This window comes from Entelurus aequoreus, linkage group LG04 (assembly GCF_033978785.1).
Source record: "Entelurus aequoreus isolate RoL-2023_Sb linkage group LG04, RoL_Eaeq_v1.1, whole genome shotgun sequence".
NCBI lineage: Eukaryota > Metazoa > Chordata > Actinopteri > Syngnathiformes > Syngnathidae > Entelurus > Entelurus aequoreus.
The window spans coordinates 87,166,483-87,193,128 of NC_084734.1; the positions used below are offsets into that span (position 1 = coordinate 87,166,483).

Below are 26,646 nucleotides of genomic sequence, written 5' to 3' on the forward strand. Positions count from 1 at the left end.
CGCTGAAAATGGCCAGAAAAAGAGAACTTTCATCTGAAACTCGACAGTCTATTCTTGTTCTTAGAAATGAAGGCTATTCCACAACATTGTTTGGGTGACCCCAGACTTTTGAACGGTAGTGTATAAGGATCAGACCATCATTGACATAAAGTGGATTAGATAACAGTGACATCTTATATCACAGTGCTCATTAACACACACTCGTTACGGCAATGTTCCACATCTTTGCTCTCTGAGTGACATAACCTGCATTTCTTTACCGCATCCATAGTGGCGTCAGAAATCAAGAATTACAATTTTTTTGTTTTTTTTTTACACAGGAACAAGAATGACCCAACACTGATACATTGCAAAATACCACAGGCACTTAAACTTTAATAAATATTCAACATTAAGTTATTTTTGATATGTACAGATATTGTACAGCTAGATCTGTTGGTGCTTCAGCGGTTGTTCCCAGTTAGAAATGGATAAACAATTTAAAATTATCGATCCAAAGCTTCTTTGCATACAAATCTACCATAAAGAGGCCTTTTTTTTAAGTATGTTATATTATCTCTATATTCTCTGTACATACAAATCATCACTGACCACAAAGCACCTTTGTTCACTGACCACAATACAAATAATACTAATAAAAACATGCCACAAATATTTTTCTAACTCCTGAAGCCTTTTGTTTTCCCAACAATAGCTTTGTCTTATGTTCGAAGCACCATGTGTTTAGCAACACCCCAAAGCAGGCAACTTATTGGGGGATGAGAAATCCCAAAGCATGCAACTCTGGAACAAGCAACATAAAAATAAGTAGCATAACTCAATTGAGTTTGTAACTCAATTTAAACTGTTCTCCACAGGTTTGGGGTAGGATGATGTCCCACAGTAGCAACATTAGCGGTACCATGAGGTATTTGTCTCTGTAGTTGTATCAAAATAAGTGTATTAACAGTACTGTCTTACATCCTTGCCCAGTTATGGGTCACCATTGTGGATGATTTTGAGGAGTAACAAGTTTGGTTTTGTAAAGTGCTCCTTTAAAGGCCTACTGAAAGCCACTACTAGCGACCACGCAGTCTGATAGTTTATATATCAATGATGAAATCTTAACATTGCAACACATGCCAATACGGCCCGGTTAACTTATAAAGTGTCATTTTAAATTTACCGGGGAACTTCCGGTTCAAAACGCCTTTGGAGGATGACGTATGCGCGTGACGTCGCGAGGTCCACGGAAGTGTTTGGACCCTATTGGACACTCTGTTTTGTTCGACAAAATTCCACAGTATTCTGGACATCTGTGTTGGTGAATCTTTTGCAATTTGTTTAATGAACAATGGAGGTTGCAAAGAAGAACGTTGTAGGTGGGATCGGTGTATTAGCGGCTGGCTGTAGCAACACAACAAGGAGGACTTTGTTGGATAGCAGAGCTAGCGCCGGCGACCTCACCTTGACTTCCTACGTCTCCGGGCCGCCGACCGCATCGTCGATCGCTGGAACGCAGGTGAGCACGGGTGTTGATGAGCAGATGAGGGCTGGCTGGCGTAGGTGGAGCGCTAATGTTTTTATCATAGCTCTGACGAGTTCCCGTTGCTAAGTTAGCGTCGTTAGCAACAGCATTGCCAGGCTTCGACAGGCGGCACAGCATTTACCGTGTATTTACATGTCCGGTGTTTGGTTCGGTGTCTCCTGATAGTAGTATTGTTGATCTTCTGTCTATCCTTCCAGTCAGGGATTTATTTATTTTGTTTCTATCTGCATTTGAGACAGATGCTATCACGTTAGCTCATGCTAAAGAGCTTCGTCGATGTATTGTCGTGGAGATAAAAGTCACTGTGAATGTCCATTTCGCCTTCTCGACTCTCATTTTCAGGAGGATATAGTATCCGAGGTGGTTTAAAATACAAATCCGTGATCCACAATAGAAAAAGGAGAGAGTGTGGAATCCAATGAACCCTTGTATCTAAATTACGGTGAGAGCAAAAAAAGATACGTCCTGCACTGCACTGTTTAATAGTATTGTTGATCTTCTGTCTATCCTTCCAGTCAGGGATTTATTTATTTTGTTTCTATATGCAGTTAAGCATGATGCTATCACGTTAGCTCCGTAGTTAAGTTAGCTTCAATGGCGTCGCTAGCAACAGCATTTTTAAGCTTCGCCAGGCTGGAAAGCATTAACCGTGTATTTACATGTCCATGGTTTTATAGTATTGTTGATCTTCTGTCTATCCTTCCAGTCAGGAATTTATTTATTTTGTTTGTATATGCAGTTAAGCACGATGCTATCACGTTAGCTCCGTAGCTAAAGTGTTTCGTCGATGTATTGTCGTGGAGATAAAAGTCACTGTGAATGTCCATTTCGCCTTCTCGACTCTCATTTTCAAGAGGATATAGTATCCGAGGTGGTTTAAAATACAAATCCGTGATCCACAATAGAAAAAAGAGAGAGTGTGGATTCCAATGAGCCAGCTTGTACCTAAGTTACGGTCAGAGCGAAAAAAAGATATCTCTTGAACTGCATTCTAGTCCGTCACTCTAACGTTCCTCATCCACGAATGTTTCATCCTCGCTCAAATTAATCGGGTAATCGTCGCTTTCTCGCTCCGAATATCTCTCGCTCCATGTAAACAACGGGGAATTGTGAGCAGCACTACCGCTTGTGACGTCACGCTACTTCCGGTAGGGGCAAGGTTTTTTTTTTTATCAGCGAGCAAAAGTTGCGAACTTTATCGTCGATTTTCTCTACTAAATCCTTTCAGCAAAAATATGGCAATATCGCGAAATGATCAAGTATGACACATAGAATGGATCTGCTATCCCCGTTTAAATTAAAAAAAATAATTTCAGTAGGCCTTTAACTAGGTATATGTGTGCTAGTTTCTGGATTGTCTTGTGTGTTGCCAAAGCTACGACTTCACAAAGGTCTTTGTTGACTGTTTCAATAGTGACAGTTTGTTGCTGAATCCCTGATAGAGGGAATACCGCGGGGTTTTGAAGAAGTCTGTAAAAATGGTCGTCTCTATAAGAGAACTGAAAAAAATTGTGCTCTATCGCTCTGCATGGCCTCTCCTCATCCTAAGGAGAAGGTTCCGCTTCTCCTCCAGAAGCTCCTGAATACGTTTATTCCTGGTCTTTTCCCGCAGGTTGACGCGTCGCTTTGGGATCAGGTTGTTCTGAGAAATGTCAGCGTCCACGCTGGTGATCCTGTGGTACAGAGCGTCAATGTCATTGTTGTCCTTTACCCCTTGCTGAGGGCTCACCGTAGAGAACACAGGAGTCCCAGCGGTAGGTTTTTCAGCAGGGTCGGGGGTTGTAGTGGTGGTCACAGGAATGTACTCGGAAAGGTCCAGCCAGGGCAAGGAAGTCAGATCTGTCCCGTCTTCGCTGTGGATGGTTGGTATCATCCCAGTGAAGCCGTCATCCAGCACCGTGGTGTCGCTTGCCGCATCCGCACCGTTGTAAGACACAGTGATGCCGTCGCCACTCAGAATAGCTTCACGGCTGACAATGACATACCCGCTGCTGCTCATCGGGACATCTGTGTATGATGGGGTTTCGCTGGGAATGGTGACGTCTGGAAGATCGCTTGAGGTTGTGGTTATCAAAGGAGCATTGTCTTCTTGCCACAAAAGAGCTTCATCTGTACTTGCTGACTTTTTAGTGATATCCGTGGTGTTGATTGTTGAGTAAGGTAAAGGCAGGCTTGTGGTAGTACTATATACACTCGTGGTCGAAGGACTAGAGGATGGGGGCTCCGCACTTGTGATTGGAGTTGCCCATGTAATGTGATATGAAGCTGTTGTCGTTTGTCCCACTGGGATTCCACTTTCATTACGTTTAGCCTGAACGGTTACGCTAACTCTTTGTGCGATTTTTGAGGTCTTTTTCAGGCTTGTTTTTGTTTGGGTTTGCTTTGAAACTTTTGCATTTTTTGGGGGTAATGACTTTAAAGCAGTTTTAATTTTAGGAGTGGGTTTGCTTTTTTTCTCAGTAGGCTTCTTAACTGGGGGAGACTTCTTTCGGGAGGCGTTGACTATCTTTTTGAGTGGTGTGTGAGCTGGCATAGGCGTTTTGGTCGTTGTGTTATCAGGTCCATTATTTTCAGGAGTTGTCTTGGTTGGTTTCAAATTTTTGGTCGTTGTTTTGACTGGTGTAGTCTTTTTAGGCGTTGTTTTGCCTGGCGTAGTCTTTTGGGGAGTTGTTTTGTCTGGTGTAGTCTTTTTGAGAGTTGTTTTGACTGGTGTAGTCTTTTTGGGTGTTGTCTTGACTGGCATGGTCTTTTTAGGAGTCATATTGACTGGTGTAGTCTTTTTGGGAGTTGTTTTGACTGGTGTAGTCTTTTTGGGTGTTGTTTTGACTGGTGTAGTTTTTTTAGGAGTTATTTTGCCTGGTGTAATCTTTTTGGGCGTTTTTTTGACCGGTGTAGTTTTTTTGGGTGTCTTTTTGACTGGTGTAGTCTTTTTGGTTGTCGTTTTGACTGGTGTAATCTTTTTAGGAGGCAGGTTGGCTGCTGTACTCTTTTTTGGGGTAGTGCTCTTTTGGAGATTGGACTTTGGTGCATTCTCCTTTTTGTGTGGATATTTTTTTGGTGGACTTACTTTTGGGGTACTTTTCTTTGGTACAACATATTTTGGGGGCTTGGTTTGTAGTGGGGTTTTGGTACTGTTAATGCTCGTACTGTTGGTTGGAGTGAATTTTGTGGGAAAGAAAGTGGTAGTTGGATAACCTGTAGTGCTCTGTGGCATTGGATGTAAACTCTCGTCTGTTCCTGGGGCAGGCAAAGGAAGAGTTTTCGCAGTAGTTCTGGGAAAGTCCGTAGCAACTGATGTGGTTGGGATAACAGGTGATACGGTAGCTACTTTTGTGTGGATGGCGATTATTTCTGTGGCAACCAGTGAGATCAAGGTGGACTGATGGCTTGTAAGAATGATTGTGGGAGTATGAGTCATGGTCCAGGAGTTGGTGGTAACATCTGGAGTGGCAGTGATTACAGCTTTAGAAGGCTGGGTAGCAGTGAACAAATGACTGAGGCTGGTGGGCGGACGCCCTGTGACGCTGCGTCCTGTGGAAGTGACGGGGGTGGTTGTGAAGTTGGCTTGAGACTCTGTGACTGTGACATTGCTGCAGGTCTTGCAGCACAGACGCTGAAAGTCTGGTAGGGAGCAGTAGCGCGTCAACACCTCCATACGACAGAACACCGAGCGGTCTCCATGACAACGGTGGCCTGTGAAAGAAAAAAAACAAACAAACAAAGAGCTGAAACTATAAAGAGGAGTTCATGTATTGCCAGTGTATGCATAAGGGTGTGTAGGAGTGTGTAGTTCCACACCGTGCAGAGAACAGGTGTAAAGCCAGGCCAGCAGCAGAGGATGCAGGGGGGAAAAAAGAGGAACACCCAAAACGTGAAGAGGAGAAATCCAGAGAAAGTCTAGAAAATTTGAAATAGAAATGTTGCCAGTCTAATTTTTTGTATAAAAAAGTTTGTTGATGGCTAATTTTTTCTTCGCTTTTTGACTTTGACCGTAGAAAATGAGACATCCGTACGAAAAACTCCCGGTGAGAAAAAGTGGACACTTTTCAAAACATTTTTATTGATACAACTTTGCTGTTTGAGAATGACAGGAACTTAAACAATGAGATGCACGCCGCCCCTGCTCAATATATAGATATATTCTTTTCTTAAGAAAAATAATTCAACTGTATCGAAAGTTACAAGTTCACAGTCACTTTGGTAAAACACTTCAATACTGGAAATCAACCAATCTGGGTATTGATTGAACGTAATCGGAAATCAAATGGAACTAACGCAGTAGTACAGAAATGATAGTTGCTGTCAAAATGAAATCCATGACTTCCGTGATGATGTAAAAACTGGAATGGCACGTTAAGTGTCATATGAAACATTTACAAAACATTAATAAAATTTCCCTGATAAATCAAAGTGCATATAGACGCAGTGCACATAGTCCATCTGAATGTTTCTTCAACGTTAACCAAACGTTAGCCAGCCCCACGCAGCAGGCCAGTGAAGCCACAAAACAGTTACCCATAGTATAGAATATTATAGAAGATAACAGTCATGAACATTTTTAAATACAGTCAACACCAATGTTATATACAGTATCGCACTGCTAGATCTGGCTTGGTCTCTTATAGTCCCAACTCCAGCAGGAGGAAACCTTGGATAGCTGGCTACATAGTCACAACAGAAATATGTGATCACAATACAATGACGAGTCTGAAGTGTTGAGTGTGTGCGCGTGTATTTATTGATTTTTTTTTCTCCTAGATGTAGCATGTGTCAATACCCTAGGCCCTTTGTAAACCCTTCCCTGTAGTCAGACATTGGTCCAACATCTCCTTGGTAGGTTTGACGGTTGGCGGGTGTGAGTTTAAGTTGGTTTGAAGCTGCCTCTATTCCAAGTGAAACTTTGAATGAGTAAAGCCATCTCTTTCACAGATAAATGCCGTTACATTCAATCCAAGATAAGGCATTGTTCATGTGGGTAATGTTCATCCCAAAAAAAGGAAGGGAAAGAAAAAACATGATACAGCTGGACACTCTCAACAAAGAAGTTTATGAGGTATTTCTGTAGCTGATCGCAGTGTGAGAAGCCCAAATGCAGACACACGGTTTGGATACTCACTAGACAAACACCCGTTCGCACACACACACACACACACACACATAGTCCGCCATGTATTACACACAAACAAGCCAAGAATGCAAATGTGAATGAGCCTTAAAGAAAAAACTAAATGGAGAGGCAACTAACTGACCAAGTCCTGCATAATATAGGTCTAACTTCCCCTTCCCCTCAAAAACTCCTTACCTTTATGAAATAATATTCCGTCTTCATGTAAAATCAATAATAATGGTTTAAAACAATAATACACATAACAGTCGGGATCTGAGCGATCAATAGCAGTCCAAAGGTTTAGGTTTAGGCAAATAAGCTGCTTAGTCATGGTAAAACATTATTCATATTATTGTTATTCATAGAGATTTTGACTTATAGGTATATATATATTTATATGAATACAAATATATGTATTTGTTTAAAGTCTGCAAGCACAAATAAGCTGCATTTATTGAACTTTAGTATAACAGTCAAAGAGAGGATGGCTGATGGTGAGGTGACATGGGAAGCAACCACAAGTGGTCAAACTACCCTGTTGTTTGTTTTTCTTCTTCTTCAAATTAGCCTCTGCTTCAAGGCTATTCACCTCACAGTTCCCTATCCCCCCCCCCCAAAAAAAATAAAATGCATGTCACTTCCTGTCCCTGTGCTGAGTTCCCGTAATTCTGAGAATGGAACGTGGAATGAGACGCCATTCTCATCCCCAAATGGAACCAGGATGTGAGATGAGCACTTGAGCAAAGATGTCCTCGTTGTGACAAGATCACATTCACAATAAAGCTTTCGTATATGTATATATTTTTAAAACTTCTTTATATATATATATATATATGTGTATATATATATATATATATATATATCGATGTATTTGTATACCTTTTCTGTTAATGTTCACACCTGTGTCTTCTCACAATGACAGTGCGCCATGAAAAGGAACGAGCACGACTGCATCGCCGAAGTGGTAACCCATGACAACACGTAGCTCGCGCAAAACACGGTCGCCAAACGCCAGGCGGAGGAGGGCTCCGGCACGCTCTCTGAGGTGCCCCCCCCGTCAAAACCCCGTTCACTGCGCCACTTCCCGTATCCATTTTTTTTGTGTTTTTTTTTCTTGATCTTTAAAGAGTTTTCCACTGGCCAGCGGTTACAACGACAATGCTCCACACAGGAGAGAGAGATAGCAAGAGAGACAGAGCAAGAGAGAACCAGCTAGCACACACAGGAGCCAGAGACCTCCCCGAGTCAGAGCCTAGTCTCAGACATGGTGAGAGAGAGAGAGAGGGAGAGAGAGAGAGAGAGAGAGAGAACATCGTCACCCCCCACCTCCTCCCCAAAAAGAGAAGCAAAAGCTTTGCCGCTCGCTCTTGGATGCGGGCACAGGCACGGGGCGTAGGGTTCAGGGGGCCAGCCTGGGGCGGCCCTGCTGAGACAGGAGGACAGAGAGGGGCAGGGCCCAGCAGAAAACAGACATGCCGCCGTGGAGGCCGGGCTGGGAACTATAGAGGGAGGTTTTACGTGAGGAGCTCTTGTGGTAGTTGGGGCTGGGGCGAGACAGCCACTGGATCAGGATGTTGCCGTTCTTGTTGAGGTCCGATGAGCCCTCTGCAAGGGGGGGAGAAAAAAAGGGGGGAGTTAGCCTGACAAACCCCAGTCTAGAAGAAGGTCGGAGGTTTCCCCCGCCACTCACTGGAGCATGGATCCAGCCGACACATCCTGATGGTGTCGGGCTTGCTGTCCAGACACAGGCCGATGGTGTTGTCTCGGGTGTGGCACACGGCCTGCCTCTGCTGAGTCCCGTTGCCACAGGTCACCGAGCACTGCGGGGCCAATCGGAGGATATTCATCAGACATTTTTACTTCGAGGTTTATTGCGGTTACCGTATTTTTCGGACTATAAGTCGCAGTTTTTTTCATAGTTTGGCCGGGGGTGCGACTTATACTCAGGAGCGACTTGTGTGTGAAATTATTAACACATTAGCGTAAAATATCAAATAATATTATTTAGCTCATTCACGTAAGAGACTAGACGTATAAGATTTCATGGGATTTAGCGATTAGGAGTGACAGATTGTTTGGTAAACGTATACAGTGTTTCCCATAAACTGCCAAGATACCTGTGGTGGTGGGGGCGTGGCCATGGGCGTGGTCACCATGATATCATCGAGTAATTTGCATCATTTACTACAATGGTATGATTTTCTCTAAAAAGGCTCAAAAAATGTATACTTACTAATTAATAATAACAGTTTTGTTTTAAATGTCCATCCATCCATCCATTTTACAATATAATTACAACACTTTATGTACATATTTATACACAGATTTGAACAATAAGTTATTCACTGAAATATATTTATTAATTGTGGTTCTTACAAAAAATATATCTTATAAAATATAAAAGCTAAAATGTCTCTTAAAGCTCGGCCCCTTTAATTAGTGCATACTAAATAATTTAACTTTAGCCTACTACTACAACCATATTATTTACCAGCAACATAAAGTGAAACAGAGGCAGAGGTGTCCTGCCACAGTCAGTAACAAATAAACAGAAAACAGTAGTGGTCAAATACAAATAAGGCAACAAGAGAAGTATCCTACACTTCTCTTTTGTAAAGTAAATCTGAACAGCCTATATGGGCATCTACATCAACTATATGATTAGCCCGAGAAGCTGGACAGGACCAAAAAAAAAAAAAAAAAATTATTTTATTTTTTTAAAATTTTTATTTGTGGCAGACGTAATTATTTCGTGGCGGGCCGCCACAAATAAATGAATGTGTGGGAAACACTGGTATAGCATGTTCTATATGTTAGAGTTATTTGAATGACTCTTACCATAATATGTTACGTTAACATACCAGTTGGTTATTTATGCCTCATATAACGTACACTTATTCAGCCTGTTGTTCACTATTCTTTAGACATTTTAAATTGCCTTTCAAATGTCTATTCTTGCTGTTGGCTTTTATCAAATACATTTCCCCCAAAAATGCGACTTATACTCCAGTGCGACTTATATATGTTATTTTCCTTCTTTATTATGCATTTTCGGCAGGTGCGACTTATACTTCGGTGCGCCTTATACTCCGAAAAATACGGTAATTGCTTCCAGACATGACCACAATACCGTATTTTTCGGACTATAAGTCGCAGTTTTTGTCATAGATTGGCCGGGGGTGCGACTTATACACAGGAGCGACTTATGTGTGAAATTATTAACACATTAGCGTAAAATATCAAATCATATTATTTAGCTCATTCACGTACGAGACTAGACCAGGGGTAGGGAACCTATGGCTCTAGAGCCAGATGTGGCTCTTTTGATGACTGCATCTGGCTCTCAGATAAATCTTAGCTGACATTACTTAACAGGATAAGTACTGAATAATTCCGCTGGTAATCACAGTGTTAAAAATAACGTTAAAAATATAAAACATTCTCATGCATTTTAATCCATCCGTCCATTTTCTACTGCACCAGTTCAAGAAGTCGCATTAGTGAATTGTGAATTAGTGAATTATACTTATATAGCGCTTTTCTCTAGTGACTCAAAGCGCTTTACATAGTGAAACCCAATATCTAAGTTACATTTAAACCAGTGTGGGTGGCACTGGGAGCAGGTGGGTAAAGTGTCTTGCCCAAGGACACAACGGCAGTGACTAGGATGGCGGAAGCGGGAATCGAACCTGGAACCCTCAAGTTGCTGGCACGGCCACTCTACCAACCGAGCTATGCCGCCCCAAAGCCATAAAAATACTCCTTACCATTAATGGTAAGGAGTATTTTATTTATTATTGGTTAGCTTCAAAATATCAAAAAGAATGAGAGACGTATTATACTCTAAAAATGTTGGTCTTACTTAAAAATGCATGCATTTAGTTATATTCACTGTTAAAAAAATATTATAAGGCTCTCAGGGAAATACATTTTAAAATACTTGGCTTTCTTGGCTCTCTCAGCCAAAAAGGTTCCTGACCCCTGGACTAGACGTATAAGATTTCATGGGATTTAGCGATTAGGAGTGACAGATTGTTTGGTAAACGTATAGCATGTTCTATATGTTATAGTTATTTGAATGACTCTTACCATAATATGTTACGTTAACATACCAGTTGGTTATTTATGCCTCATATAACGTACACTTATTCAGCCTGTTGTTCACTATTCTTTAGACATTTTAAATTGCCTTTCAAATGTCTATTCTTGGTGTTGGCTTTTATCAAATACATTTCCCCCAAAAATGCGACTTATACTCCAGTGCGACTTATATATGTTTTTTTCCTTCTTTATTATGCATTTTCGGCCGGTGCGACTTATACTCCGGTGCGCCTTATACTCCGAAAAATACGGTAATTGCTTCCAGACATGACCACAATACCGTATTTTTCGGACTATAAGGCGCACTTAAAATAATTTTCCTTTTCTCAAAACCAGCAATGCGCCTAATGTACGGAATAATTTTGGCTGTGCTCACCGACCTCGAAGCTATTTTATTTGGTACATGGTGTAATGATAAGTGTGACCAGTAGATGGCAGCCACACATAAGAGGTACGTGTAGACTGCAATATGATGGCAGTCACGTAAGAGATATATGTGTAGACTGCAATATGACTCAAGTAAACACCAAAACGTGATATCATCCATTGAAAACATAGAACATTACACTCGGCGCTCAAAAATCTCTCAAAATGTTTTAGTACGACTTTGGTAAGCTATGAAGCCGCACCGCTTGATGGATTGTACTGTGCTTCAACATAGGAGTATTAGTGTGGTGTGTGTATAAGGTAAGACCTATTATCTGGCGTTTTGTTTCGCAATATTATGCAAAAGCAACTTTTCTTACCTTCTGATCTATATTTGGGATCTGCATAAGTCCTGAAAATTTGCGCGCCTCCGCCATTGTAGTACGTGCCGACAACGTAGTCGATAAGCTTCTTCTTTTTCTCTATCTTCTTGTTATGGGACATTCATACTCCGCTGTTGCCATTTCTAATATAAAGTAGTGTAAAGTTCTTACTTATATCTGTCAGTAAACTCGCCATGAAAATCGCTAAAACATACCAGTGTAGTGAGTTTGCATTATTCACCCAAGAGTTCCGGTCGGACGGTTTTTCCTGGGACACATTTCCGGCGTTGTTGTTGCACTAGTGAGCCACGGATGAGGAGATGCTGCTCCGTTATTGATTGAAGTAAAGTCTGAACGTCATTAAAACATTTATAAATAGTTGATTTATATAGGCTAGTAAGGTAAAGTTTTGTACCTGACAAGTTTCGGCTATCTTGCTTCTGCAGCCTTCCTCAGAGGTGTCAGGTACAAAACTTTACCTTACTAGCCTATATAAATCAACTATTTATAAATACACATTAGTAGGCTAAATGAACCTCTTTAACATACGTCATTAAAACAGTTAGCTCCATCTTTTGACAATTCTTCCACTCCCGTCCTTGCACGCTACACCGCTACCACAAAGATGACGGGGAGAAGACGCTGTCGAAGGTGAGCCACGTAAATAAGACCGCCCACAAAACGGCGCATCCTGAAGCGACTGTCAGAAAGCGGCTTGAAGATGATCTGTAAAACATCATCTATGCAACATTTTGACCAAAGAACTACCATTACATGTTATGTAGACCACAAGGAAGTGTTTTAACATTATGAGGACCATCTAGACAGGAAATAACACCTTCCAGTCACCTTTACACTCTTTCAATCCAGTAGAGTAATCATGCGAAATCGGCCGCGAGACCGAACAGCAAGCGCTGATTGGTTTGGTCTCCTACTTAGTATTCATTTAGCCATTTAATTTAGACTTTATATGCGCACAGGTGTCAAACTCAAGGCCCGAAAACGCCTTCAAATGATGTGTCAATAAAGTGCTTAATATTTTCTCACTAAATGTAATTGATCTTTTTGTATTTTGACAGAAATACATGCATATATGTACTGCTTTAAATTGCATACCTTTTAAACTTGAATAGTATCCATTATTGCAACAAATATTACAGTATATTATCATACTGGGGGTGGGATTAAATAAATGATCTTCTTCCCACTCCCTTTCAGGCAAACCTGGACAATCATGCATCACATACTATACATTACCTTTTGCACTATATTAATTTATATTCAGTGTTTCCCATAAACTGCCAAGATACCTGAGGCGGTGGGGGCGTGGCTATGGGCGTGGTCACAATGACATAATCGAGTAATTTGCATAATTTACTACAATGATATGATTTTCTCTAAAAAGGCTAAAAAAATGTACACTTACTAATTAATAATAACAGTTTTGTTTTAAACGTCCATCCATCCATCCATTTTACAATATAAGTACAACACTTTATGTACATATTTATATACAGATTTGAACAATAAGTTATTCACTGAAATATATTTATTAATTGTGGTTCTTACAAAAAATATATCTTATAAAAATATAAAAGCTAAAATGTCTCTTAAAGCTCTGCCCCTTTAATTAGTGCATACTAAATAATTTAACTTTAGCCTACTACTACAAGCATATTATTTACCAGCAACATAAAGTGAAACAGAGACAGAGGTGTCCTGCCACAGTCAGTAACAAATAAACAGAAAACAGTAGTATTAGTGTGCGTACAAATGTAAATATTCTCTGAAGTTCACATTCAAGAATGGTTTTGCATGATCATTATTAATATAAATTGCATACTTGGGTATATGTTGGCACACAGGAAGCACTAGGTTTGACATAGATAAACACAAAACGTAAACGAGCCACTCGTACTGACTACTGTCCGTATTTAAGGTGTTCAGTACCTGTGACCATGGTCCGACCCGCCACTGGGTCGGACAGGGGTCTCGGTTGCAGGGTCTGCGGGTCTCTGGACGGTCGTCGTTGCAGTATTTATTATGGATAGTTCTGGTGGTGTTGTCGTCTGACGGCTGGACGCAGCTGACCAAGCGGACTTGCATGCCGGTCTTTCCACACGCCTTACTGCAGTTCTGCCATTCCTCAGTCACCCAACTGGAGAGGGAAGATTAACACGTGTTAAAAATTCAAATACATACATATATATATATATACTGTATATATATACTGTATATACATATATATATACACAGTATATATATACAGTGTTTCCCATAAACTGCCAAGATACCTGTGGCGGTGGGGGCGTGGTTATGGGTGTGGCTATGGGCGTGGTCACCATGACATCATCGGGTAATTTGCATTAATTACTACAATGATATGATTTTCTCTAAAAAGGCTCAAAAAATGTATACTTACTAATTAATAATAACAGTTTTGTTTTAAACGTCCATCCATCCATCCATTTTACAATATAAGTACAACACTTTATGTACATATTTATATACAGAGTTGAACAATAAGTTATTCACTAAAATATATTTATTAATTGTGGTTCTTACAAAAAAATATATCTTATAAAAATATAAAAGCTAAAATGTCTCTTAAAGCTCTGCCCCTTTAATTAGTGCATACTAAATCATTTAACTTTAGCTTACTACTACAACCATATTATTTACCAGCAACATAAAGTGAAACAGAGGGAGAGGTGTCCTGCCACAGTCAGTAACAAATAAATAATATATAATATATAACATAATATTGTGAGAGTCTGGTCCATAGTGGATCTAACATAATAGTGTGAGAGTCCAGTCCATAGTGGATCTAACATAATAGTGTGAGAGTCCAGTCCATAGTGGATCTAACATAATAGTGTGAGAGTCCAGTCCATAGTGGATCTAACATAATAGTGTGAGAGTCCAGTCCATAGTGGATCTAACATAATAGTGTGAGAGTCCAGTCCATAGTGGATCTAACATAATAGTGAGAGTCCAGTCCATAATGGATCTAACATAATAGTGGGGGTCCGGTCCATAGTGGATCTAACATAATAGTGTGAGAGTCCAGTCCATAGTGGATCGAACATAATAGTGTGAGAGTCCAGTCCATAGTGGATCTAACATAATAGTGGGGGGTCCGGTCCATAGTGGATCTAACATAATAGTGTGAGAGTCCAGTCCATAGTGGATCTAACATAATAGTGTGAGAGTCCAGTCCATAGTGGATCTAACATAATAGTGTGAGAGTCCAGTCCATAGTGGATCTAACATAATAGTGTGAGAGTCCAGTCCATAGTGGATCGAACATAATAGTGAGAGTCCAGTATTTCCCATAAACTGCCAAGATACCTGTGGCGGTGGGGGCGTGGCTATGGTTGTGGTCACCATGACATAATCGAGTAATTTGCATAATGTACTACAATGATATGATTTTCTCTAAAAAGGCTAAAAAAATGTATACTTACAAATTAATAATAACAGTTTTGTTTTAAACGTCCATCCATCCATCCATTTTACAATATAATTACAACACTTTATGTACATATTTATATACAGATTTGAACAATAAGTTATTCACTAAAATATATTTATTAATTGTGGTTCTTACAAAAAATATATCTTATAAAATATAAAAGCTAAAATGTCTCTTAAAGCTCTGCCCCTTTAATTAGTGCATACTAAATCATTTAACTTTAGCCTACTACTACAACCATATTATTTACCAGCAACATAAAGTGAAACAGAGGCAGAGGTGTCCTGCCACAGTCAGTAACAAATAAACAGAAAACAGTAGTGGTCAAATACAAATAAGGCAACAAGAGAAGTATCCTACACTTCTCTTTTGTAAAGTACATCTGAACAGCCTATATGGGCATCTACATCAACTATATGATTTGCCTGAGAAGCTGGACAGGACAAAAAATAAATAAATAAAATAAATAAAAAATGTATTTTAATTTTTTATTTGTGGCGGACATAATTCCTCTGGTATATACTATCATGCTGTATAGCACTGTGTAGTATGTGATATTTTATAACGTCATTGTGTAGAAAAGTATTTACAGTATAATATTGTGTGAATACTATCATGTAGCCTGGCACTATAAGTACTTTGTAATTAGGCCTTGTCTCGTGTACAATCCAAGGTGTATCATTGTGCGGTGCAAGGTGTATATGGTAGTGTGCATACATGGGTGGAGGGCAGGGCTTCTGGTTGCAGTCTTGGGTGTCTCCTCTGGGTTTCATGTTGGACTTGTTACAGAAGCTCTTGTGGACCATCTTACTGTCCACTTTTCTCCTGCAGCCGTACCGCAGGTAGCGTTTCCCTGCGCAACACATTCACAGCGGGTATGGATGCGCCGACGTAAACAAAACAGAGAGCAGCGGGCATCACTCGGCCTTCGTACCTCCACCACAGGGCTTGGAGCAGTCGGACCATCTCTTGGGGGCCCACTCATAGGCACTGTCCTCCACCAGAATGTTGTTTTGGATGAAGGAATCACTGTCCATGTTCATCATGTACTTATAAGACAAGTTCACATCCTCATCTCCAAGTAATTTCACCTGGAGAGACACAGCAACACCCATGATGGCACTCTTTCACCATCACTCAAACGGACAGCAGTTCTTAGTAGGTACCATGATCAAGATTCCGTGCGTGAGAGGACCCGTGGTTTGGAGCGTCTCTTTGTTGTTGTCGTTTTCATATTCCCACTCCACGCCCTTCTCGATGACTGATCTGGATTCGGGATACTCGTTCTCCCCGTTTATGAAGAACAGTCCGGAAGCCACGTTTTTCACAGCTGCAAAACACACCGAGATAAAACCTACTAATAACACTGACATGCAGGCACGCAAAGTGCATTGAAGTCGTACCAAAAATGTGAGTGGTTGCTTTCAGCTCTTGGATCAGTAAGTGGCGTGCTCCTCTGGGGATTTCAAGGACTTTCAGGAAACCTGAAATGATGAAACGCTTGATGAAATAATTGCTTTTCTACACCAAAATTCATCTATTTATTCTTCTTCTTCAGATTTTGGCGCGTTCTAACTTGCACATTTTTCACCCGATTCAAACCGTTCCAACTTCAAACTGTTCAGCCCATTCGGGAATTGCGGGCTTTCCCTTGACAAACTCCCAAAATTCCCACATTTCCCAGAATTCCAAGTTTTCCGGGACATTTTTCCCCATTCAAAATGAATTGGCCATTTTTCAAACTTCCACCATTTCCACATTTTTCAACCTATTCAAACCATTCCACCTTCAACATATTCCACCATTCTGGAAATTCAAAGTTCCATTTTTACAAGTTCAAAAAAATTCCAGGATTTTCCAGAACGCCTGCTTTTCTACAGCCCTATTTCCATCCTTTTTTCTGGCGACTATTCCTTTCACATTTTTCAACACATTTCAACGACCGTTCCACGGTCAAAACATTCCTCTTAATCAGGACAAAAAACAAAGTTGTTTTTTGAACTGTAAAAATTCCCGGTTTTCCCGAAATTCTAGGAATTCACATATACTATTTCTCAATTCAACATGTTACTACTTCAACATTTCTCCACCGATTTAAACAATTCCAACACCAACCAATTCAGCTCAATGAATGGGACATTTTTCCAAGTTGCACAATTCCCACATTTTTTCAACCTATTCAAACTGTTCCAACATCAACACATTCCACTCATCCTGGACATTCAAACCAACACTTTCCCAAATTCCAAACCAAATTCCGTTTTTCCTGGAAATTCAAACTCTTCAACATTCAAACTATTCTTACATTCATACTACATTCTATCTGCATTTCAGTTCAACTTCAGCATTAGAGCATTCACACGCAATTCCTTCAGGAATTCCCATATCTAGTTAAATATAATTTTTTGGTAACACTTTAGTATGGGGAACATATTCTAAGTAACAAATACTTAATTTAGAGTTATTTGGACACTAGGGGAACATATTCTAAGTAACAAACACTTAATTTAGAGTTAGGGGTTAGGGTTAGGGTTAGGTATGTTTTGTTATGTAAGAACAGACTATATTCATTAAGTGGTATTAAAGGGAGAATCATATACAACAACTGCCTTACTTAGTACTAATAAGCAATAATTCTGAGGTTATTATACTGGTTGTATAATAAGGCCATGCAGAATAAGGCATTAATAAGTACTTAATAATGACCAATTAAGAGCCAATATGTTACTAATTTGCATGTTAATAAGCAACTAATTAATGGTGAATATGTTCCCCATACTAAAGTGTTACCACATTTTTTTTTACAAGCCTATGTTAATCATTTTATCAGAGTGTTTGTTGTTAGATCCTCATAAAGACCACAGAGTGCAACTCCCAGAGCTCCAAATAGTCCTCTAGAGGGCAACATTTAGCTAAATATGGTTTAGGCCCGAGCACGGCTCTGATGAAAGTCCACTTGGGGCCTCTACCTTGCTTCTTGACTGTGCGAGTGATTGTGTCCTTGAAGGTTTTGCAGCTGGAGTTGTCTCCTCCACAAACGCCACACTTGTCGTCCTGCTTGGAGGAGCCCACCACGCCGTCACAGCCCACTTTCTGCTCACACGAACACGGAGTTGGAGCACCTTTCACAACTTTGTGACGTGGTGTTCACTCACCTCACACTCGCCGCGCACGCACACGCTGTGCGGGTCCTTGTAGGAGCAGCGCGTGCCGTCCAGGACCATCCGCTGCATGAAGACCACGTCCCGGGTTTCTTTGGACTGGCAGTGCAGGTGGCATCGCTTGTTGGCTGCATGAGCGAGGGAACGTGTCAAACGTGGCGAATGAGCTTTCCAGGACATTTCGTGGAGTGCGCCCAGGGTCGGCCCCTGGCATAAACACTTGCCGGTTGAGTCCAATAAAGGGATCAAGTCATTTCTCAGTAGCTTACACACACACTTGGTATGTTTACATGCACTAAACAACTATTATTTATTTATTATTTCATGGATTTGGTTGAAACCAGCCTTTTAAAACTCATGTATAAACCTTCATTAGGTTTTTGAGTGTTTAAAGATTAGATCATCGGTCCCCAAACTGCGGCCTGCGGGAAGTCCCAAAAAAATTATTATTATTATTTTTTGTATAATTAGAAAAAAGTAAATCTGTCCCTTCTAATCCATTTTCTACCGCTTGTTACTCTCGGTGTCTCCTAGCCGCTCAGGCTAATCATATTTTATTGTATGTATGTATGTATGTATGTATGTATGTATGTATGTATGTATGTATGTATGTATATATATGTATATATATATGTATATGTATATATATGTATATGTATATATATATATATACATATATATATATATATATATATATATATATATATATATATATATATATATATATATATATATTATATATATATATATATGTATGTCTATGTATATATATGTATATATATGTATATATATATATATATGTATATATATATATATATAGAGAGAGAGAGAAAGAGAAAGAGAAAGAGAAAGAGAAAGAGAAAGAGAAAGAGAAAGAGAAAGAGAAAAAGAAAGAGAGAGAGAGAGAAAATGCATTATATATATATATATAAAATATATATATATATATATATATATATATATATACTAGGGCTGCAACTAACGATTAATTTGATAATCGATTAATCTGTCGATTATTACTTCGATTAATCGATTAATAATCGGATAAAAGAGACAAACTACATTTCTATCCTTTCCAGTATTTTATTGGAAAAAAAACCAGCATACTGGCACCATACTTATTTTGATTATTGTTTCTCAGCTGTTTGTACATGTTGCAGTTTATAAATAAAGGCTTATAAAAAAATTAAATAAAAACAAATAAAAAAATAAACTGCCTCTGCGCATGCGCATAGAATAGATCCAACGAACCGATTACTAAATTAATCGCCAACTATTTTTATAATCGATTTTAATCGATTTAATCGATTAGTTGTTGCAGCCCTAATATACACACACACACACACACACACACACATATATATATATATATATATATATATATATATATATATATATATATATATATATATATATATATATATATATATATATATATATATATATATATATATATATATATATATATATATATATAAAGTTAAAGTACCCATGATAGTCACAAACACACTAGGTGTGGCAAAATTATTCTCTGCGTTTGACCCATCACCCTTGATCACCCCCTGGGAGGTGAGGGGAGCAGTGAGCAGCAGTGGTGGCCACGCCCGGGAATAATTTTTTGGTGATTTAACCCCCCGATTCCAACCCTTGATGCTGAGTGTATATATTACAGCCTGGCCCCCGGCCAAATTGTTTTAACCCAATGTGGCCCCCCGAGTTAAAAAGTTTTGGGACCCCTGGATTAGATTATCATATCTAAATAAAACATGTTTTTTTTTTTAAAAAGTTCGTTTTTTTCCCCCCCACAAAAAAAGCTAACAATTCAAACATAATGTGGCCAGAATATGAATTTAAATAATCATACAACTACAATTTTACCTAAATATGATTATAAATCTGTAATTTTTTTCCTTTATAGTGTGAAGTAAAGATGGTCTAATAAACATCAAATTATCTTCAGTGGATAATATGAATCATAATAATAAATTATTATATTATTATTATTAGTGCATCTCCTGGTAGTTAAGATGTCTTTAAAAACTAGTGAAGCCTCTGTTTTCAACTTTAATCAGGAGTCCTTGAACGCACCACAGTTATGGGCAATGAGACGCAGAAGTGAAACTTGTACACAACTTTTTCCTCTGCTATAGATTTATTATAGTCCTACTTTTCTGTCAAAATGTCGGTTCTGTGTGTGACAGCTTAAAGGTGAGCTTTGATGACGTTATGACGTCTGTGTCGAGTGAAGTGTTTGAACCATTTCGTATGTCCCATGGGTGGTGTCTTAGACATTCTTAATTTGACCTTAAAAACTTTACAAAAGCCCTGGACCACACTCGTACGCCGCTGAGATGTGTCATTTGATAGACCGCAGACCAAATCGTGTTTAGGGCCACAAAAAGCCGGCACTGACTTTGTCTGCCGTGATTCAGACTATAAACTACAGAAGCCTCCAAGGACCAAACCTGGCAGTTCATCTAGTGTAGGATCAGCATGACTGTGTTTATTACACATGGACATAACGGAGAGACCTTGTAAGAGGGTGTCGGAAACAACTGACACGGTATGTCCAGCAAACGTGCCTTAGTCATTCTTGCACTAAGAATGTATTTCATCAATCAAATACGGCTAAAGCTGGGATTTTCATGCATGAATCTTCTTGTAGGGACATTTAAAGGCCTACTGAAAGCCACTACTAGCGACCACGCAGTCTGATAGTTTATATATCAATGATGAAATCTTAACATTGCAACACATGCCAATACGGCCGGGTTAACTTATAAAGTGACATTTTAAATTTCCCGCCAAACTTCCGGTTGAAAACGGCTTTGGATGATGACGTATGCGTGTGACGTAGCCAGTGAAACAGAAGTATCGGTACCCCATTGAATCCAATACAAAAAAGCTCTGTTTTCATTTCATAATTCCACAGTATTCTGGACATCTGTGTTGGTGAATCTTTTGCAATTTCTTTAATGAACAATGGAGACTGCAAAGAAGAAAGTTGTAGGTGGGATCGGTGTATTAGTGGCTGGCTGCAGCAACACAACCAGGAGGACTTTGACTTGGATAGCAGACGCGCTAGCCGACGCTAGCCGACGCTAGCCGACGCTAGCCGACGCTAGCCGACGCTAGCCGACGCTAGCCGACGCTAGCCGCCAACCGCACGGATGATCGGGTGAAGTCCTTCGTCGCGCCGTCGATCGCTGGAACGCAGGTGAGCACGGGTGTTGATGAGCAGATGAGGGCTGGCTGGCGTAGGTGGAGCGCTAATGTTTTTATCATAGCTCTGTGAGGTCCCGTTACTAAGTTAGCTTCAATGGCGTCGTTAGCAACAGCATTTTTAAGCTTCGCTAGGCTGGAAATAATTAACCGTGTATTTACATGTCCATGGTTTAATAGTATTGTTGATCTTCTATCTATCCTTCCAGTCAGGGGTTTATTTATTTTGTTTCTATCTGCATTTGAGCCCGATGCTATCACGTTAGCCCAGTAGCTAAAGAGCTTCGCCGATGTATTGTCATGGAGATAAAAGTCACTGTGAGTGTCCATTTCGCGTTCTGGACTCTCATTTTCAAGAGGATATAGTATCCGAGGTGGTTTAAAATACAAATCCGTGATCCACAATAGAAAAAGGAGATAGTGTGGAATCCAATGAGCCAGCTTGTACCTAAGTTACGGTCAGAGCGAAAAAAGATAAGTCTTGCACTGCATTCTAGTCCTTCACTCTAACATTCCTCATCCACAAATCTTTCATCCTCGCTCAAATTAATGGGGTAATCGTCGCTTTCTCGGTCCGAATCTCTCTCGCTGCTGGTGTAAACAATAGGAAAATATGAGTAGTCCTTACTCCGGTGACGTCACGCTACTTCCGGTACAGGCAAGGCTTTTTTTGATCAGAGACCAAAAGTTGCAAACTTTATCGTCGTTGTTCTCTACTAAATACTTTCAGCAAAAATATCGTAATATCGCGAAATGATCAAGTATGACACATAGAATGGATCTGCTATCCCCGTTTAAATGAAAACAATTAATTTCAGTAGGCCTTCAAGTACAGTATTTCCAAATAATATTACAACTATTTGTGATGTGAAAGCAAAGTTTGGAGCTGTGATGTCAACAAAAGTTTTATCTGGATCTGATTTCGATACCACATTTTGAACTTCAAACCCAATTTCCATGTGTAAAGATGCCAAATCTCGTCAAATTAATTTTTGTATCTGTCCTGTCAAGGCACTCTGGCAAATCATGTTTGTGATGTAGATGTCCATATCTGCTGTACAGATTTACTTTAGACAAGAAACCTGTTAGATACTTCTTTTGTTGCCTTATTTGTATTTTGACTTTATTAAATGTTTGAATTTTATTCCACGAAACCAGTTTTTTTGTTTTTTTTAAAGTAATGTAGAAATTAATCAGAGTTGTTTATCTGTTTTGTGGAGGAATTAAGTTAATCATAGAACTGGCACCTACTATTAATTTAAAAAAAAATATTGATTTTTAATCAAAAATCGCTTTGAATCGAGAATTGATTCTGAATCGAATCGTTACAAGAATCAAATCGAATCCCCCGATTCCAACCCTTCCAATATTAGTATTTTTAAAACTGTTAGTCAGACATTGTGCCTCTATTTAATGTCAAAACCACCACAAAACAGCACAAGGACAATGACTGTCTGTACGGTCGACATGTTTACCAAATGTAGCTCACCTCTTCTCTCTTTTTCTCAAATCTTATAGTAGCGAAGACAGTTAGAGACTTCGGCCTCATACACAATTCTACTACTTCTAAATGTGAAAAGTCTGTAAAACACATAAGAGGTGTCCTGGCTGGTCCGCCACTGCACTACAGGCGTCCACGGTTGCCGTGGCAACAAAAGAGAAGTTATTCTCCCGATTCCAAGATGGCCTTCCATTGGGATGTTATGGAAATATTGTACATTTGTGCTTAATTAAGACATGCATATCAACATCAGCACATGCAGGCAAGCTCCATGAAATGTTACAGTTTTTATTTTTTTTTTACATCTGTTAGCCGGGGGAAAGTGTGTCAAACGTTTCCAAATAAAATACAAGTTTGTGGCAGGTTCTTTCCCCTCCTCTAACACTATCTGTACTTCTGGAGATGACAAGCTATGAATGGAATTCAGCTGAGAAGCCATTTGAGACTCATGAGCGCCTTGCAGGAAAATATGCACTGTAATCCTGAATAAAGTAAGCAGAACCTTAAAAAAAAGTGAGGCAATCAGGTGCCACATATTTTTGGAGGTCATAAACTCAAAATATTTGAGTATAACAGATCGTAAATATTTGGAGTTTATGTTAAATGTGCTTTTAAATTACAATTGAATTAAATTCACCAATTAAGCCAACTCAAAAATGTCCCTCCTCGTGTCTGCTGCCTGAAGAGGAAGTGCATGCAAATGCTACAAAATAAAAGCACTTCCTCTGTGTGTGTGCGTGCATGTAATAATTTATATATACATACACACACACAGAGTATAATAAATAACAATATAAATCTATAATGCGATTGATTCATTCTTAATGTATTCTTAAATCCGATCTAATGATTTGTTCTTTCAAAATAAGACAAAATTATGTTTAATCCACTGAGTTTTAAGTAACTGTGAGTTAATGATTTTAAGTAGCAGTTACATAATCTACAAACAAGTTAATATGAATTAAAAATAACAAGTTTAGTAAACTTAAAAAGAAGGAAAATAACAAGTTTAGTAAACTTAAAAAGAAGGAAAATGTTACTCACACTCAACATTTTTAAGTAAGTACAACTTTTAACCATAGGTGGATTAATGACCGGGCCTACCGGGCCCAGGCCCAGGGGGCCAGAGGCCCCAAGGGGCCAGGCCAACTTGGCCCCGCGGCCGCGACCCAAGCAAAACTACTTTTGCAAAAATAATAATCTTAAGCCCCAAGGGGCCAGGCCAACTTGGCCCCGCGGCCATGATCCATAGAGGGTAAGAGGCCCCAAGGGGCCAGGTCAACTTGGCCCCGCGGCCGCGACCCACAGAGGGCCAGAGGCCCCAAGGGGCCAGGCCAACATGGCCCCGCGGCCATGATCCATAGACGGTCAGAGGCCCCAAGGGGCCAGGCCAACTTGGCCCCGCGGCCACGATCCATAGAGGGTCAGAGGCCCCAGGGGGCCAGGTCAACTTGGCCCCGCGGCCACGATCCATAGACGGTCAGAGGCCCCAAGGGGCCAGGCCAACTTGGCCCCGCGGCCACGACCCACAGAAGGCCAGAGGCCCCAAAGGGCCAGGCCAACTTGGCCCCGCGGCCGCGAGCCACAGAAGGCCAGAGGCCCCAAGGGGCCAGGTCAACTTGGCCCCGCGGCCACGATCCATAGAGGGTAAGAGGCCCCAAGGGGCCAGGTCAACTTGGCCCCGCGGCCGCGACCCACAGAGGGCCTGAGGTCCTAAGGGGTCAGGCCAACTTGGCCCCGCGGCCATGATCCATAGAGGGCCAGAGGCCCCGAGGGGTCAGGCCAACTTGGCCCCGATCCATAGAGGGTCAGAGGCCCCAAGGGGCCAGGCCAACTTGGCCCCGCGGCCACGACCCACAGAGGCCCCAAGGGGCCAGGCAAAATTGGCCCCGCGGCCATGATCCACAGAGGGCCAGAGGCTCTCAATCATTATTATCAAAGCTAATTCTCAAATTGGATGGATCACACAACCTCACTCACATATTCTTTATCAATTATTAAAGGTTGTTTCTGAATTTTGATCACAGAACTTAATGCAAATATTCTTGATTGATTGACAAAGCTCATTCTCAAATTTTGATTACACAACCTTACTCTGACAAATTATCATTATCAAAAAGCTCTATCTCGAATTTGGATCACAGAATCTCACTCAAGTATTCTTAGCTGTGCCCCTCCCCCATCAAGTCTTTCATAAACCGGTCTGTTCTTTTAGAATCTCCTCATTTGGTATTTTGAACTCGTGAGAGACTGCTCAAAATTTGGTTTCCTTTCCCTCAGTTCAGACTCAGAGATAATTTGAAATCATTCAACAAGAAGTTTAACGCGCGCACACACACACACACACACACTTGAGTTGAGCATTACTTGGAAATTCTTATATTTTCCATTTTGCTGTTATTATCAGCATCTTCCCATTTTGTCCTTTTCTTTCGAGAAAGTTTACAGTCTGACATTTGTCACTGCTGTCAGTTAATAACTTTTTGGTCTTTGACCCATTTTGTCATTTTCTCGATTCGATCGTCACTGACCACTCTCTCCTGTCTGGCAGACATCGTTGCTGCCATCATAGCTAGCAAGCTGCCTGCAGCGGGTCATCCCTATGTTCCCCGTCCCTATGTTACCCGGGTCCTATGTTCCCCTCTACCGGGGAACTAAGGACCCTTTTTAAAAAAAAGGGTTCTATGTTCCCCGCTGCGGGGAACGTACAACACTTTTTCCAGAAAAGGGTTCTATGTTCCCCGCTGCTTCCAATGCGCGACTAAGTAAGACGCACGCAGACACGCATGACAGAGACGCGTTTAAGTTGTCGAAGGAAGGAAGTTCGCGTTTGAGTTGCTCTATCTGCTGCCGCACGCCCTGTGACAGGTTAGGTTTAAGGATGGTTTTGGTCAGGGCACAATTTCGCCAAAAAAAAGTGCTCCACAACGCCCTGTGACAGGTTAGGTTTAAGGATGGTTTTGGTCAGGGCACAATTTCGCCAAAAAAGTGCTCCACAACGCCCTGTGACAGGTTAGGTTTAGGGATAGTTTTGGTCAGGGCACAATTTCGCCAAAAAAAAGTGCTCCACAACGCCCTGTGACAGGTTAGGTTTAGGGATGGTTTTTGGTCAGGGCACAATTTCGCAATTTCGCCAGATACAATGCAGGGAACATAGGACCCTTTTTTAGAAAAAGGGTCCTAAGTTCCCCGGTCGCATACAAAGACCCAGGAACAACCGGGGAACATAGGACCCGGGGAACATAGGACCCGGGGAACATAGGCACGCTCCCGCCTGCAGATAGCAACATTTTGGTGTCCTTTGGGAAAATATTTAGAAAGAAGACAAAAGTACACACAGTTGTACAACTATTATCTTTATGATCTTTTTTTTGTTAGTTTCTCTGTTACTGTGTGTGGCCAATTAAGCGACTTTTGGCCATACCTGGCTGGTGACATTTAGCGACTTTCTGGTTGATGTTAAGATTAATAATAGCAACAGTTCTCTTCATCTTAATGCAATTTATTGTGTCTGTCTCTCCACATTTTGCCATTAGGTACTTTGAGCTCTTGTTGGTCAGTCACTCTAAGGTACATTGTTGCTGCCATCATAGCTAGCAAGCTGCCTGCAGATAGCGACATTTTGGTGTCCTTTGAGAAATATTAAGAAAGAAGACAAAAGTACAAGACATTGTACGATTACTATCTTTTTAAAATTATTTGTTTCACTGTGTGATTGACCGACTTTGCCGCTAGATTTCGCGTCTTTTGGCCATACCTGGCTAGCGACTAAAAACATCATTTAGCGACTTTTTGGTTGTGA

General features: G+C 40.5%; 1 protein-coding gene across 1 annotated transcript in view; it reads right to left on the reverse strand.

Moving 5' to 3' along the window:
• Window positions 1-366: 366 nt before the first annotated feature.
• The window catches only part of adamts2a (ADAM metallopeptidase with thrombospondin type 1 motif, 2a), a 273,520-nt gene continuing 247,240 nt past the window's right edge, over window positions 367-26,646 (reverse strand). Inside the window, exons 12-21 of the mRNA XM_062046062.1 lie at window positions 18,116-18,249; window positions 17,930-18,053; window positions 16,364-16,444; window positions 16,127-16,290; window positions 15,895-16,051; window positions 15,678-15,813; window positions 13,436-13,643; window positions 8,326-8,455; window positions 8,154-8,240; window positions 367-5,221 (exon numbers count right to left, since the gene is read on the reverse strand). Coding sequence (XP_061902046.1) covers window positions 3,045-5,221; window positions 8,154-8,240; window positions 8,326-8,455; window positions 13,436-13,643; window positions 15,678-15,813; window positions 15,895-16,051; window positions 16,127-16,290; window positions 16,364-16,444; window positions 17,930-18,053; window positions 18,116-18,249 — 3,398 coding nt within the window. The 3' untranslated portion in view covers window positions 367-3,044. The remainder of the gene's footprint in view (window positions 5,222-8,153; window positions 8,241-8,325; window positions 8,456-13,435; window positions 13,644-15,677; window positions 15,814-15,894; window positions 16,052-16,126; window positions 16,291-16,363; window positions 16,445-17,929; window positions 18,054-18,115; window positions 18,250-26,646) is intronic.